Source organism: Gracilinanus agilis, chromosome 1 (assembly GCF_016433145.1).
Source record: "Gracilinanus agilis isolate LMUSP501 chromosome 1, AgileGrace, whole genome shotgun sequence".
Lineage (NCBI taxonomy): Eukaryota > Metazoa > Chordata > Mammalia > Didelphimorphia > Didelphidae > Gracilinanus > Gracilinanus agilis.
The window spans coordinates 225,444,407-225,459,096 of record NC_058130.1 but is presented as its reverse complement, the minus strand read 5'-3'; the positions used below and the strand labels follow the sequence as shown (position 1 = coordinate 225,459,096).

The window sequence follows — 14,690 nt, the reverse complement described above, 5'->3', positions numbered from 1 at the left end:
TTTATCACAGTTTGTCTCTGTGTACAATGTTCTTCTGGCTCTGCTCCTTTCACTCTGCATCAATTCCTGGAGGTCTTTCCAGTTAACATGGAATTCCTCCAGTTTATTATTCCTTTGAGTACAATAGTATTCCATCACTAGCATATACCACAATTTGTTCAGCCATTCCCCAATAGAAGGGCATACCCTCGTTTTCCAGGTTTTTGCCACCACAAAAAGCGCAGCTATAAATATTTTCGTACAAGTCTGTTTATCTATGATCTCTTTGGGGTACAAACCCAACAATGGTTATCTTTGTGTCTCTTATGAGTATACATGAATTAGGAACTCTGTAGGACTGACCCTAATCAAAATTAAACCACCCTACAAACATTGCCCACTATGTAGTATTCTTCTTTCTCTTTGTTGAACTCCTTAGATGCCATTTCCTAGGACACTTAGGAATGAAAATAAACAGAATCTGAGCCAGGATCCTTAGTCTTTAGATCTAATGCCTTTTTTCCCATTTTTATTTCTATTTTGAATATTGAAGAGCCTGTAAAACCAAAAGGAGTAACTGTTCAGTGGTAGAATTTAAGATGTCATAAAAGATAGTGAAGAGGATGGAGTGGGGGGGTGGGGAGTGGAAGAAGCATATTTCCTCTTGAACATCTTGAATGTTCCTATGTAGACAGTAGCCTGCTTGTAAAATCATCCAACCTCAGTCATAATGATGGTGAAGTTTCTCCATGACATTAGTGAGTAGTCATATCCGCCTTGGTTTCCAGGTCTGATCATATCGCCCCCCTCAATAGCTCCCTGTTACCTCCAGAATCAATTCTAAAGTCCTCTGCCTCTTCTGAAGGACTTAGGCCAAAGAATGCTATTCACCTCCAGAAAAAGAACTTGTGGAGTTGGAATGCAAATCAAAGCATACTATTTTTCACTTTAGTTTATTTGTGTTTTTATTTTGGGCTTTGGTTTTATTTGAGTATTCTCTTACAGCAATGGATAACATAGAAATATGTTTTGCATGATAATACATGTATAACCCAGATCAAATTGCTTACCATCTCCAGAAAGGGAGAGGGAAGGGAGAGAGGGAGACAATTTGGTTCTTATAACTTCAGAAAAAACATGTGCAAGATTGTTATTACATGTAATTGGAGAAAATAAAATGTCTCTTAAAATAAAATAAAATTATGCTCTGTTTTGCAGGATAAGAAAATAAAGTCTTCTGTCATTTAAAGCCTTTTATGGTCTCCTACCTTTCCAGTTTTCTCGTACTTTACTTCCCTTCCCTATTCTATGATCTACCTCTGCTCTGGTCTGTTTGCTTTTCCTCACTCATAACTGCTTCTCTAAGACCTTTTCCCAGACTGTTTTTCTATGCCTAGGAATGCCTTCTCTTCTCCCATCTGCCTCTTAGCTTCCTTCCCTGGATTACTTCAAAACTCAGCTCTTCTCAAATCCCACCTTCTGCATGAGTCCTTTCCCTGTCCCACAACTGCTAGTATCTTCCATTTACTCTGTATATGTCTTTTATTCAAATGTGAGCTATTTGAAGGCATGGACCATATTTCTGTCTTTCTTTACTTCCACAGCACTTACCACAATGTCTGGCACATAGTAAATGCTTTATAAATGCCTGTTGATTGATTGATTCATTGGTCGAGTGTCTGGTCTTATGTGAGAGTGCCTTGTGTACTTTGTAGGGCTACTCCCAAAAGGAATAAAACTTCCTATGTGGGTGAGGCTGGGAAGCCCAACCTTGAAAACAGATCCCAGCTGCCTGGCAGGCATTGAAATCAGGATTCATCTCCCTGTGCCCACCCTGTGCCAAGAAAAAAAAATATTTTTTGCCAGAAGCCACCCAGGGCTGTTTTTAGGACTGACTACAGTCATCATAAATACTATGGCCACGGTTCCCTAAGTTTAATCTGTGTGGTTAGTTAAGTACCATGGATCATTTTTAACATGAATTTGGATATATCAAGGTCCAAACCACACCACTGAAATGTAACTGAGTCTATACAAGCATTTCTCAAACTTTTTTGGCCTCAGCATCTCTTTATGTTCTTAAAATTTATTGAGGACCCCAAGGAGGTTTTTTGTTTATGTGAGTTAAATCTATTGATATCGATTATATTAGAAATTAAAATGTCTTAATATTATTACAGAAATAGTTTTGATCTCACAGAGCCCCTGAAAGGATCTTGGGGATCTCTAGAGAGTCCCTGGACCACATTCTCTTTATCTGAAAAATTTTATTTAATTAATTAATTTAGAGTATTTTCCCATGGTTACATGATTCGTGTTCTTTCCCTCCTCTCCTCCCACCCCTCTCCCATAGCCAATGAGCAATTACATTGGGTTTTATATGTGTCATTGATCAAGATCTATTTCCATATTATTAATATTTGCACTAGGGTGATCATTTAGAGTCTACATCCCCAATCATATACCAATTGACCCATGTGATCAAGTAGTCGTTTTTCTTTAGTGTTTCTACTTCCACAGTTCTTTCTCTGAATGTATTAGCGTTCTTTCTCATAAGTACTTCAGATTCCTGGACCATATTTTAAGAACAACTAGCCTATAGAAAAGTCTTGATATGATTTGATAAGAGACATCATAGGATTTAGAGCTAAGGTGAACATTAGAAATCATCTAGCCTGGCCACTTCTTATCAGAGAGGAGGAACCTGAGAAGTAAAGGGACTTGTCCAGAGTCACGCAGATAATTAATAGCACAATTGGAATCTTGACACAGATCTTTTGACTTCAAACTTATACTGCCTCTCAATGTTGGTCCTACTCCCACCCCCACAACTAGACCATCAATATTATGAACAACTACAATCTTCCATAGAACCACAAAACAGCTGTGGAAAGCTGTATTGGAATTTCCCAAGACTTCTCTCTTTATGCCACCATATTGACCCCAGCATTTCAGAAGCTATGCCCTATTGAAATTTCAGGTTTCAGGAGTTTTTAAAAAGAGGAACGAATAAAGGAATGAAGGAAAGGGAAAAGAAGAGGAGGAAAAGAGAGAAGTAAGAGAAAGAAAGAAAGAAGGAAAGAAAGAAAAAAAGAGAAAATTTATTGCTTATTTTGGGTAAAACATAGTGCTACATGATAGGAATAAAAACATCTAATGGATGGACGCAATGGAATGGAAAAAAAGAGAAGGTTTCAGTCACAAGTCAAATGTAGAGACCCTCTGGTGTTTAGGGTATGGTATCAAATCAGATTTGGAAGGCTGAATAAATAGACCTGAGCTGTTCAGACAAATATTTTAGAGACAGAACTATGACGTGTAAGAAACAAGAGACTGCATATAGCCTTTCTGCAGTATACGCATCTCTTTTGAATAATATATCTTTCAAACCACCCTGGAAATATGTAGTAATGTCCTACAGTTGGCCAGATTTCTCTAACTTTAGTAGTAGTAGTAGTAGTAGTAGTAGTAGTAGTAGTAGTAGTAGTAGTAGTAGTAGTAGCAGCCCAAAAAAGTTTTATTGATGTATTTTTTTTTGGAACAAACCTAGTTTTTTTAATTGATTTTCATAAGGCACAGCCCCATGGCCCTTCACCATAACCCGAAAATTTGTTTTTATTTTGAATTTTTGGAGGAAGGCCTAGATCTATGATCTTTTTTTCCCAGATTTAAATATTTTATTTATGTATTTTGTTTTTACATTACAAACATTTATAATTTTCCCTCTGCCCTCCCCAAAATTTCTGAGAGGTCTCCTGTAACAAAAATAAAATAATTAAACAAAACTAACAATACAATGACCTCATCTAAAAATGAATGTAACATTATATACATCTGCACTACACCGCTGCATTAATTTTTTTTTTTTAGTTACCAAAAATGTATTCCCTCTACTTTTTACTAGTCATTCCATTTGGGAGAAAAGAAGAAAAAATGAATTTCTTTTAAAAAATACACATAGTCAAGCAAAAAATAAAATATTTGCTCATTTGCTGTATACAAAAATATAGTCTCATTCTGCATCCTAAATCTGTTACCTCTGTTTCAAGAAATGAATGACATTCTCTAGTATCAAGGATGGACATTGTATCTATCAAGAGTTCTTATGAGGGCAGCTAGTTGACTCAGTTGATTGAGAGCCAGGCCCAGAGATGGGAGGTCCTTGTTTCAGATCTGGCCTCAAACACTTCCCAGCTGTGTGACCCTCAGCAAGTCTGCTTTTCTGCCTTGGAACCAATACATAGTATTGATTCTAAGACAGAGGGTAAAGGGCATTTTTTTAAAGAGTTCTTAGTATAGCTTTCCAAGCTATTTGCCTTTCTAGTCTTACTGTATAAATTGTTTTCTTAGTTCTGCTTATGCATTTTTTAGTTTATCATTCTTCAAAATTGTTCATTTTTACAATATTGATGTAGTATAAAATGGTTCTGATTCCACTCACTTCCTTCTATATCAGTTCATAGAAATCTTCCCATGTCTCTTTGAAATCATGTTTCCTTATTTCTTACAGAATTATAGAACTCCAGCACTCTCTTGCTTAGAACACGTCTTATTTATCCATTCCTCAATTGATGGGCATCCCTTTATTTTGCAATTTTTTACCACCACAAAAAAAAGAGACTGATAGAAATATTTTTGTATGCATAGTACCTTTTCTTCTTTCTTTGACTTCTCCTGCCCTGGCAGTTGTATTCCTGTGTCATAAGGGTATGTAATATCTAGCAACATTTTGTGCACAGGCCAGTGCCCTCTGATTAAGTAGCTGAGTGGGATTTCTCTGGAAGCCCAGGGGAATATTTGAATGTTACATGCCCAGCATCAGCAGAAAGAGAATGTGATAACTACAAAGCTTCATAGCCAGATTTCTCCAACTCTGAATAGGTTAGTGAGTACTGAGACAAGGCAGTGGACATCTTCGAGAACTTCACAAGGTTTTTCGGAGTAGACTGGGTTACCTCGATCTCGCTGGCTCAGGCCAATTTTCTCATATCTTTCTCAAAAACTAAAAAATTAAATCTTTTCTCTTCCTCCACCAGCAGCTTAATTTTGTTTAATATACTCTACCCACCCCACCCTACCCCTACCTTTCTCATTAAATCAAACTGAAAATGACCTGACAGAATTGGTTTAACAGCAGCAACAGTTCCCTAGGGTTAATTGGGCATTTGACAGGCACTTCAGTAAAAGCTTCTGGTGCTCAGAAAAAGGCAGTCTCTGACTACAGTACATCCTGGCTCCAATACCAGTTAAGTAAGTTGAGCAGGCCTCAGTTTCCCTATCTGAAAACCTACTCAATTTGCCTCCCAGGGCTATTTTGAAAAAAAGCACTTTGCCAACCTAAATCGTGCTATACTGTTATGAGTGTGCTTATTAAAATAGAAAATCATTTGTCTAGGATGAAAGAAAGGAAGCAACCATAGAGTGGCATAGAATATTAGAACTTGAAGGATCCATCAAGATCATTTGACTCAATACTCCTTTCATTTTACAGATGAAAAAATTGAGTCAGAGAGAGGTGAAGCAACTTGTCCAAAGCTGGAATTCCAACCCAAATTGTCCCCCTCCTGGGCCAATAGAGGCAGCTGATGGTACTGTGAATCAAATGGTTAAAAAAAAAGTCATGAAGACTTCAATTCAAATCTAGCCTCAGACAACAGCTATTTGACCCATGGCAAATTACAACCTTTTGTCTGCCTCAGTTTCCTCAGCTGTAAAATGGGATTCATAATTGCATCTACTCCCAGTGTTATGAAGAATCAATTGAAATTTAATAATCATACGAGTGCTAAAAACAGGGCCTGGAAAACTGTAAGGGATATATAGATATATATGCTAGTTATTACTATGTTAAGGAATAATAATATCTACCATGAGTATAGCTCAAAGCTAAATATTGCAGCTGAGTCATTTGTTTCTTCTTTTCCTAATTCTCCCCATTTTACACATTAGATTCCTCAGGAAAGTTTTGTAAGATGCTGGTGAGATCCTGTGCTTTTCAGGAATTCATTCCTCCTATTTCATGATGAAATTTCCAAGGAGAGCCTGCAGAGTCCTTGTGGGTGTGTGGAAGCAAACACATGAGCACAGGCAAGCCTTATGCAGCTGCCTCCCCATCTAGCCCCCGATCCTTTGAGGTTAAGCATCACTTTAAGCTCCTCAGCTTTAGTACAGCTTCCGGGAAAGGTTGTTACTGAGACTGGGGCCTTGGATCAAAAATAGAAAAATTACCATTGGCAGCAAAGCTGGGAAATGATAGTGTCTGAATCTCATCCCCTCTCTCCATGGAGGATGGGGCTGCATGCCATACTGCCTCTTGCCCATGCTGTGGTTCAGGCTGTAAGATAGAGGGCAGAGAGGCTAACTTGGGTCTAGTGGGACATGGAAGGCAGAATGTTGCATGTAAATAAAGGGAGTCATTTAGGACACTTTAGTTACAACTACAACAAGCCTTGGGCACATCCTCAGGAAATGAGTTTGTGTTTGGTTTCTGAAAGAGTACGGGAAAGGAAGGAGACTGGATCCTTGCCATCTCCCACTCCCACCCACCACCTCTATGTGGCTTTTTTCTTATTGTAATCCACTTGCCTATCCTGCTTCTCTGTCTCTGTTCGTTCTCTTTCTCTCTCTCTCTTTCTCCTCCTCTCTTCCCCTTCCCTCCTTTTCTCTCCTCCTTTTTCTCTATTCTTCTTTCTCTCTCCCACCCCTACTTCCCCCTCTCCCTTTCTGTCCTTTTTCTCTCTCCCTCTCTTTCTCTATTCTTCTTTCTCTCTCCCACCCCTATTCCCCCCTTATCTTTTTCTCTTTCTTCTTTTTTTTCTTTCTGAAATAGACATGCCCTAAACTGACTGTTGTTTTTTTTTTTCTTTTTGGTCTGACATTACTGCCACTACTCTCTAGACCGGATAATACCAGGGTAGAGTTAGCTTTATTTTTAACCTGAGATCACTATTCTACCGATTTGGTGATATTTGGTTTCCCCTGGCACATTCTCCATTCCCAGAAGAAAACTTTGACTGATAGCTTTCCCTTAATTCAATCTCCTGTCCATGTCCCTTGTAGGGGTTGTCTTGCGTGCCTGGAAGGCATTCCTTATCCACCTCTGCCTTTTTAAGCATCCCTAAGCTTCCCTTAAACCTTAGTTCATTTGCCAGGAAATAGCAAGCCTTTCCTGATCATGGTAGTTGTGAATTATCCCTCTTCTCAAATTGTCATGGATAGATTTACCAGTGTATATGTTAGAAAACTAGCTATTTGAGGGGAACTTTTTGGTCGTTTTTTTTTTTTTATTTAATCTTTAAACTCCAAGAATCCAAATGATAGCATAGTATAGTAGAAAGAAAGAAGGCTTTAGTGTGAGGAAGTATCTGAGTTAAAGGCCTGCCCCTGACATATTCTTTGTGACCCTGGGCAAGCCATTTAAACATCTCAGGGCCTGCACTCTCCCCACATCCCCAAAAATTGTCAAAGACTTACAGAGAAGGAGCTGATTTTTGTTAGAAGAATGTTCTCGCAGAAAATTCCCTACAGCAATAAAATCCCAAGAAATAGTGACTGCAATATTTCAATATGTAACTGAATTGACATTATTGTAAGAAGTCAGTAAATAAGGGATGCAATTGAAGTATTCAAATTATCCTGAATCAAGAGAACCAAGAGTTCTTCTTATCGGACCTTCAGGGGAAGGCAGGATGAGTGTAAAGATTCCACATACCTTCCCAAAGAGATCAAAAAAAGGAGAAAGGTAAGGTCCTACTTGTACAAAAATATTTATAGCTACTCTTTTTTTTTGGTGGCAAAGAAAGAAATTAAAGGGGTGTCCATTAATTGAGGCATGGCTGAACAAGTTGTGGTATATGTTGGTAATGGAATACTATTGTGCTGAAAGGAACAATGAATAGGATGATTTCAGAAAGAGCTGGAAAGACCTTCATGGACTGATGCAGAGTGAAATAAGCAGAACCAGGAGAACATTATACACAGTAACAGCAATGTTGTGGACTGATCAACTGTGGTAGACTTAGCCATTCTCAGCAGTACAGATATCCAGAACAATTCAGAGGGACTTGGCCAAAGAATGCTATCCATATCCAGATTAAAAACTGTAGGAGTAAGAATGCACATGAAAGCATACTATTTTTCAATTGTTTATTTGGTTTATGCTTTGGGATTTTAGTTTAATAAGATTACTCACCTACAAAAATGAATATGTGAAAATGTTTTACATGTTAATACATGTAAAACCCAGATCAAATTGCCTGCCAGCACTGGGAAGGGGGAGGAAAGGGAGGGAGATAAGTTTGATCATATAACTTAGGACTTGAGTGGAAATTTGTTTATAGGTAATTGGTTGAAAAAACTTAAAATTAAATTAAAATTTAAAAAATAAAAAGATTCTACATTCCATTAAAAAAAATCCCTAATCACATTAAGCACTTATTATATGCCAGGCACTGTACTAAGTTGGGGTGGGGGTGGGGTGATATAAAGAGGCAAAAATCATATAGGCAGCAGATACCTAGTAAATGCCCATCCTATTGGGCTGGATACTTACTGCCATTATTATATTAGATTATAAGCTACTGGAAGGTAGGCAGTGCTGTCTTTATATTGGTATCCAGCATATTACTTTGCATGGAGTAGTTATTTGCTCATTTGTTCAACATAAATTGAATTTGACCCATAATGCTTGAGTAAAAGAAGAGTACTCATCTTTGAGGGTCTAAAACATATCAATTAATAAATTGAATTTCTCTGAGAAACCTTATAATGTTAATAATGGACGATTTTATTACGTGATAGAGGGATTTTAGACTCACAAATAAAAATGGCAAAAATTGCACATTTAGAAAACGTATATCAGTGGAAAATGTGATTTTTACTACCATACCTATTTAAGTATCATGGAGCTTGCTGTTTGTCTGCTATTAATTTAGAAAGAAGGTAAGTGTAATGAGGCAACTACTGCCTGCTTTGCCAATAACCCAAGTCCACTTTTAACCAAAACAAAGAAAATTATTTATGACAGGATAGGCAGTACAGACGATCTGAGCAAGAGTTCAGAGGCTGTGAAGATGTGGGAGTCCTACTATCTCAGGACCTGGAAGATATTAGATTGGACTCAATGAAAACCAGGCTAAGCAATGGAAATAGTGTGAATTGAACAAATATGGTACTTTTCAATCAGAGGTGCCATCACTATGAACTTTATGAAGATAAGGAGTTGGGGGGGTACATTTTGAAGCTAATTAAGGATTATAAGGATTAGTGGGCAGGTTTTCATGCTGATCTAGGACATTTCATAGAATCATAGAAATCATTAGGTGGAAGGAACCTTAGAAATCATCTAGCCCAACACTGTTTTATTTTACAGATAAGGAAATTAAAATCCAGTGCATTAAAATTACTCCCCACTCACATAGAAGTATTAAGTGGCACATTTAGGACTGGATAGAGAAATGCAAATTAAAATAACTCTGAAGCACCACCTCATACTCATCATATTGGCTAATATTAAAGAAAAGGAAAAATGGCAAGTGCTAGAGGGGATGTGGAAAAATAGAGACGCTAATGCACTATTGGAGTAGTGAACTGGTCCAGCTATTCTAGAGAACAATTAGGAACTATACCCAAAGGGCTATAAAACTGTGCATCCCTTTTGACCTAGCAATACCACTACTAGGTACTATATATTCCAATGAAAAAAGAAAAAATGTCTTTTTGTACAAAAGATTTTTAGAACAGCTCTTTCAGAGGTAGCCAGAATTAAAAATTGAAGGGAATCATATCAAGTGGGAGAAAAGTTTCAGTATATGATTGTGATAGAATACTATTGGGGAGCAGCTAGGTGGCACAGTGGATAGAGTGCCGGACCTAAAGTGAGGAAGACTTACACTGTGTTCAAATCTGGCCTCAGACACTAGTTGTGTGACCCTGGGCAAGTCACTTATCCCTGATTGCCTCAGTTTCTTCACCTGTAAAATAAGTTAGAGAATGACATGGCAAAACACGCCAGTATTTTTGCCAAGAAAACCACCCAAAAACACTCACTATAAGTTAAAAGCAACTGAAAAGCAACCAAACAGCAAAATACTATTTGTGCTATTAGAAATGACAAAGGGGATGATTTCATAAAAATCTAGAAAGACTTGTATGAGTTGATACTAAATGAAGTGAGCAGAACTAAGAACATTAGTTATGTAATAACAGCAAAATTGTAATGATAATCAACTATGAAAGACTTAGTTACTCTGATCAAGACAAGGATCCAAGACAATTCCAAAGGACCTATGATGAAAAATGTTATCTACCTCCAGTGAAAAAGATGATGACTGAATACAAATTGAAGTGTATTTTCCTTTACTTCCATTATTTTCTTGTGTTTTTTTTCTTATAACTTGGCTAATATGAAAATGTATTTTGAATGACTTTATGTGTATAATGCATAGTAGATTTCTTGCCTTCTCAGTTGGTAGGGGGGAAGGAGAGAGAATTTGGAAAATTCTCTTAAAATTCTCTTAAAAATAAAAATATTTAAAAATTCTCTTAAAAATAAAAATATTTAAAATTATAACAAAAAAGGAAATCAGACTAAAACCTACCTCCCATGGTTCAAGTCATGTCTTCAGTATGTTATAATGTATTGCTTGACCTAGGTGACTTGTAGATTCCCTTCTAAATCAAATATTCTTGAGCAAATGGTCTAATGGAAGAAAATCCTATATAGAACCCCAGATTTTTACAGCCCTGAGGACACGTTCACATCTGTGATCTCTTGAATTTCTCTACAGGTAAAGCCAACAATAACGTGCGGTGGGATGAGGACTCTGTGGAGTATATGCCTGCCAACCCTGTCAGGATCGTCTTTGTTTTGGTGGTACACGGCCGAGCATCTCGGCAACTCCAGCGCATGTTTAAGGCTATTTACCATAAGGACCATTTTTATTATATCCATGTTGACAAGGTAATACATCACCTGTTACACATTTTCTGTTTCACCATCTGCCAATCTATCTGTCTCTGACACCCTATCCATCATTTACTTTGTCCTCCCCTCATGAAGGTTGTCCATAGGAAAAACCACTCTCCCTTCTCCATCTGTAGCATTTGACCTATAATGTAGATCCCATTAAATATTGAGAAAGAGGATCTTTAAAATGTCTTTTGTTCGTTTTGCTTATATGCTTCTTTGCCTCATGGTTTGTGGAAATATCTAGCTAAGTCATGTGCATTTGAAACTGGCATTATAAGAAGACAAGAAATAAAAGGAGTGGTTGGAATAATCAAAATAACCTGCTCTGGTGAAACTTGCTTCTTAGCAGACATTGAGAAAGGTGGTAAGACAATACACTCCAGGATGGCCATCATATATTTATTAAATAAATTCCCAGATTTCATTCTAGATTCTTTCCATCTTGGGGCCTAGTTACAGTTTAACTTCATTAAAGACTCTAAACTAGATTTCCTTGATTAGGAAAAAAACAACATATTTTTTGGAAAGACAATGTGATAGAAGGAAATGGAAGGGGTAGGAGTTATGTCAATGTGTTTTACATGCTACTGAATCATTCTCTTTTTCTTCTTGGAAAAGAGATCCAATTATCTTCATAGACAAGTGCTCCAGTTTGCTGGCCAGTACCAAAACGTGCGTGTGACCTCCTGGAGAATGGCCACCATCTGGGGAGGTGCCAGTCTCTTGTCCACCTACCTCCAGAGTATGAGGGACTTGATGGAGATGACAGACTGGCCGTGGGACTTCTTCATCAACCTCAGTGCTGCTGACTATCCTATCAGGTATGTTTATGGATGGATGGATAGATGGATGGTTGGATGGATGGATGGAAGGAAGATGGATGAGATAGATAAGTGAATTAGTGGAAAGATAGGTAGATGGATAGATGACTACCCCAAGGTAGTGGTTTCTCTCTCCCTCTCTCCCTCTTCCTCCCTCCTCTCCTTTAGTTTATTAAGGGGGAAGCCAATTATTCATTTTCCACTAAAGACTTCCTCCGAAGTAAACTACTAGATGTTAATCTTTAGTTACCACCAGATTATCTCCATGCCAGAAATACAACCTTTCAAATGAAGCTAGGACAAGAATGAATCACATAATGGCAAGTAATTTTCCAATATAGATAAACAATTCCCCGGAAGTTATATAGCACCTGTTCTACCCATTCTCCTTCAAGAAGGATCATACCAAACCCTATTCAGACCTATGAGAACCTCTTTTAAAAAAAAATGTAAGTTTCATAGAATGTCCCCTTTTCTTTTTATTCCTATCTCCCTCAAACTTCATCAACAAGACTGCTGTGGGTGATTTCATGTCTTTAGTTCCTAGCATTCCCCACATATATTTTCTTTGCCCTGTGAGTTAGGACCTTACTGGACCACAGACTTCACCATTGCTTGTTTTTTTTGGTTTTTGTTTTTTTAATTGGGGCTAAGCCCTACCCATCAGTGAGACTTTCTTCTCTGTATCAAAGTAGATTGTTACTTTTAAAAGAACAGAAAAATTCAGTGGGAAACATTTTGAAAAAAAAGTTTCCTATCAAGGGAAGCTCAGATTTTGACTTTCTCTTCTTTCCTGATGTGTCAGAAAAAAAAGTTAAAAGGAGAAATGCACTATTCTGTTCTGGTCTGTTGAGAGGAAAGGGGAAATCCATTCCATCTGTCAGAAAAAGTTAAAAGGAGAAATGCACTTTTCTGTTCTGGTCTATTGAAAGGAAAAGGGAAATCCATTCCATCCTTATTTATCAAGATATGATATGGGTATAACCAAATTTGAAATGGTGTTCCAAGGAAATATAGATAAAGGGATTATAGGAGTTGTTTTTTAATATGCACATTAAAAACCAAAAGTGATCTTTTTTACCTTGTATTCTTCTGTGTAACTCTGAGCTTTTGTTGTTGGCACTTATTTCCATTTAAAGACTCAGTAAGTATGTATTAACGTAGGCAGGATCTATGCTAAACACAAGGGATTCAGAGAAAGACAAAGGAGAGACCTTGCCTTCAAGGAGCTCCCAATCCAATAGAGGTGACAATGTGCAAACAACTGTGGACAATCTATATTCAGGATAAATTTGAAATATCAAGAGAGAGAAAGGATTAGCATTAAGAGGCTTCAACAAAGACTTCTTACTTTATGTGGGTTTTGAAGGAAGCCAAGAGAGAGGGATGAAGATGGAGAGCATTCGAAGCATGGTAGATAGCCAGCGAAAATGCCCAGAGCTGAGAGATGGAGTATCTTGTTCATTTAACAACTAGGAGGTCAATGAAGTGCATGTGACATGGTGGGGAGTAAGGTGTAAGAAGTCTGATTCATGTATTTATTTATTAATTTTAAGCACATTCATCTTGTATTTGGGAGAGGATTGACCTGATCTGTCAGACAGCCTCATGTCTTGCAATGGCTGAGACTTTAATGGCAAATAGAGGAAAGGATGATTTCTGTTTTATTTGGCTATCGGTATTATGGAAAATTGACTATTTGTGTTTTTTTTTTGTTGGCTGAAACTTATTTGTAAGACTGAGTTTAACCTGCCTCTGGGCCCCCCTCCCCTTTAGGTATTGAGCTCACAAACATTAAAAAACAACCCTTAGGTGTAGCAGCTGTTGCCCTGAGCTCTCTCAATCAATCAAGAAGAACTGATTACATACCTACTACATATTAGGTACTATATTAGACTCCTGGAGGTGCAGAGACAAAAATTAAATATCCCTCCCCTCAAGGTATTTACATTCTGTGCCAGGAAGCAAAATAGTACAGTTTTAAGAACGAATGCCTTCAAAAGGAATTAATGCACACTCACCACAACCAAAGAGTATCACCTCTAAATAGGGTACTTGGAGAGAGTGAAATTATGTGTAGGAAGTACCGATGGTGCCCAGTTAGTGGTCCCCTAGGTCTCTGTAGACCTAGCTTTGCAGTACTGAGCTGCTGTTAGGTAAATGGCACTCCTGGTTCCTAAGTTCAGCCTTTAGACATAGCTCATCTTTTCTCTCTCTTTAAGAGGGAGAGAACAGGCCCCAGTCCCCATTGGGAGCCTCAGAGTCCCTGAATGTGGCACAGAGAATTCCACGGGAGCCAGTAGCTGGGAGAGGGCAGATGAGGATTCTGGTTCTAAGAACTAGGCCAAAGACTTATTGGGAATAGATGCCCAGCCCCTGAGTCGGCCTAATCTACCCTCAACTAATGGAGTCAGGAAGGCTACCCAAGGCCACCCCATGTTGATTTTCTGAGCTGAAGTCGTAAATGTGGCCAATTAGTGGGGAAAGGAGCATGCCGACTGAGCCACGGGGAGAGGAGCATGTGGGCAGATGCTCTCCCACCGCCTCTCTTGAAATTATTTCTGAGGACTCTGCAGTAGGCCTTTGGTCTAAAGCTTCACACGGTCCTGTTCCTGTGTGATACTCCAATTACAGAATGAGTATGAACTCACCCTGGGTCGAGATGGCACTTTGTAGAAGCTCTTTCATTGTATGTAATGATTCTCCAGGTCTTTCCAAGTTTTTCAGAGCAGACAAACAAGGCCATGATGTTCTAAAAAATCAAGGAGAACTGCCCACCCACTGTCTGTCTTTCTGTCTCCCTCCCTCCCTCTCTCTGTCTCTCTCTGTGTATCCCCTTCTATCTCTCTGTTTCTTCTCTATCTCTCTCCCTCTCCCTCTCTCTCTCTCCCTCTCTCCCTCTCCCTCTCTCTCTCCCTCTC

The 14,690-nt window shown here is 38.3% G+C and overlaps 1 protein-coding gene across 2 annotated transcripts in view; it reads left to right on the top strand.

Moving 5' to 3' along the window:
- XYLT1 (xylosyltransferase 1) overlaps positions 1-14,690 on the top strand; it is a 435,908-nt gene that overhangs the window by 296,982 nt on the left and 124,236 nt on the right. For both annotated transcript variants that reach the window (XM_044660441.1, XM_044660437.1), the window contains 2 exons: positions 10,767-10,939; positions 11,567-11,769. In XM_044660441.1, the coding sequence (XP_044516376.1) occupies positions 10,767-10,939; positions 11,567-11,769 (376 nt within the window). The remainder of the gene's footprint in view (positions 1-10,766; positions 10,940-11,566; positions 11,770-14,690) is intronic.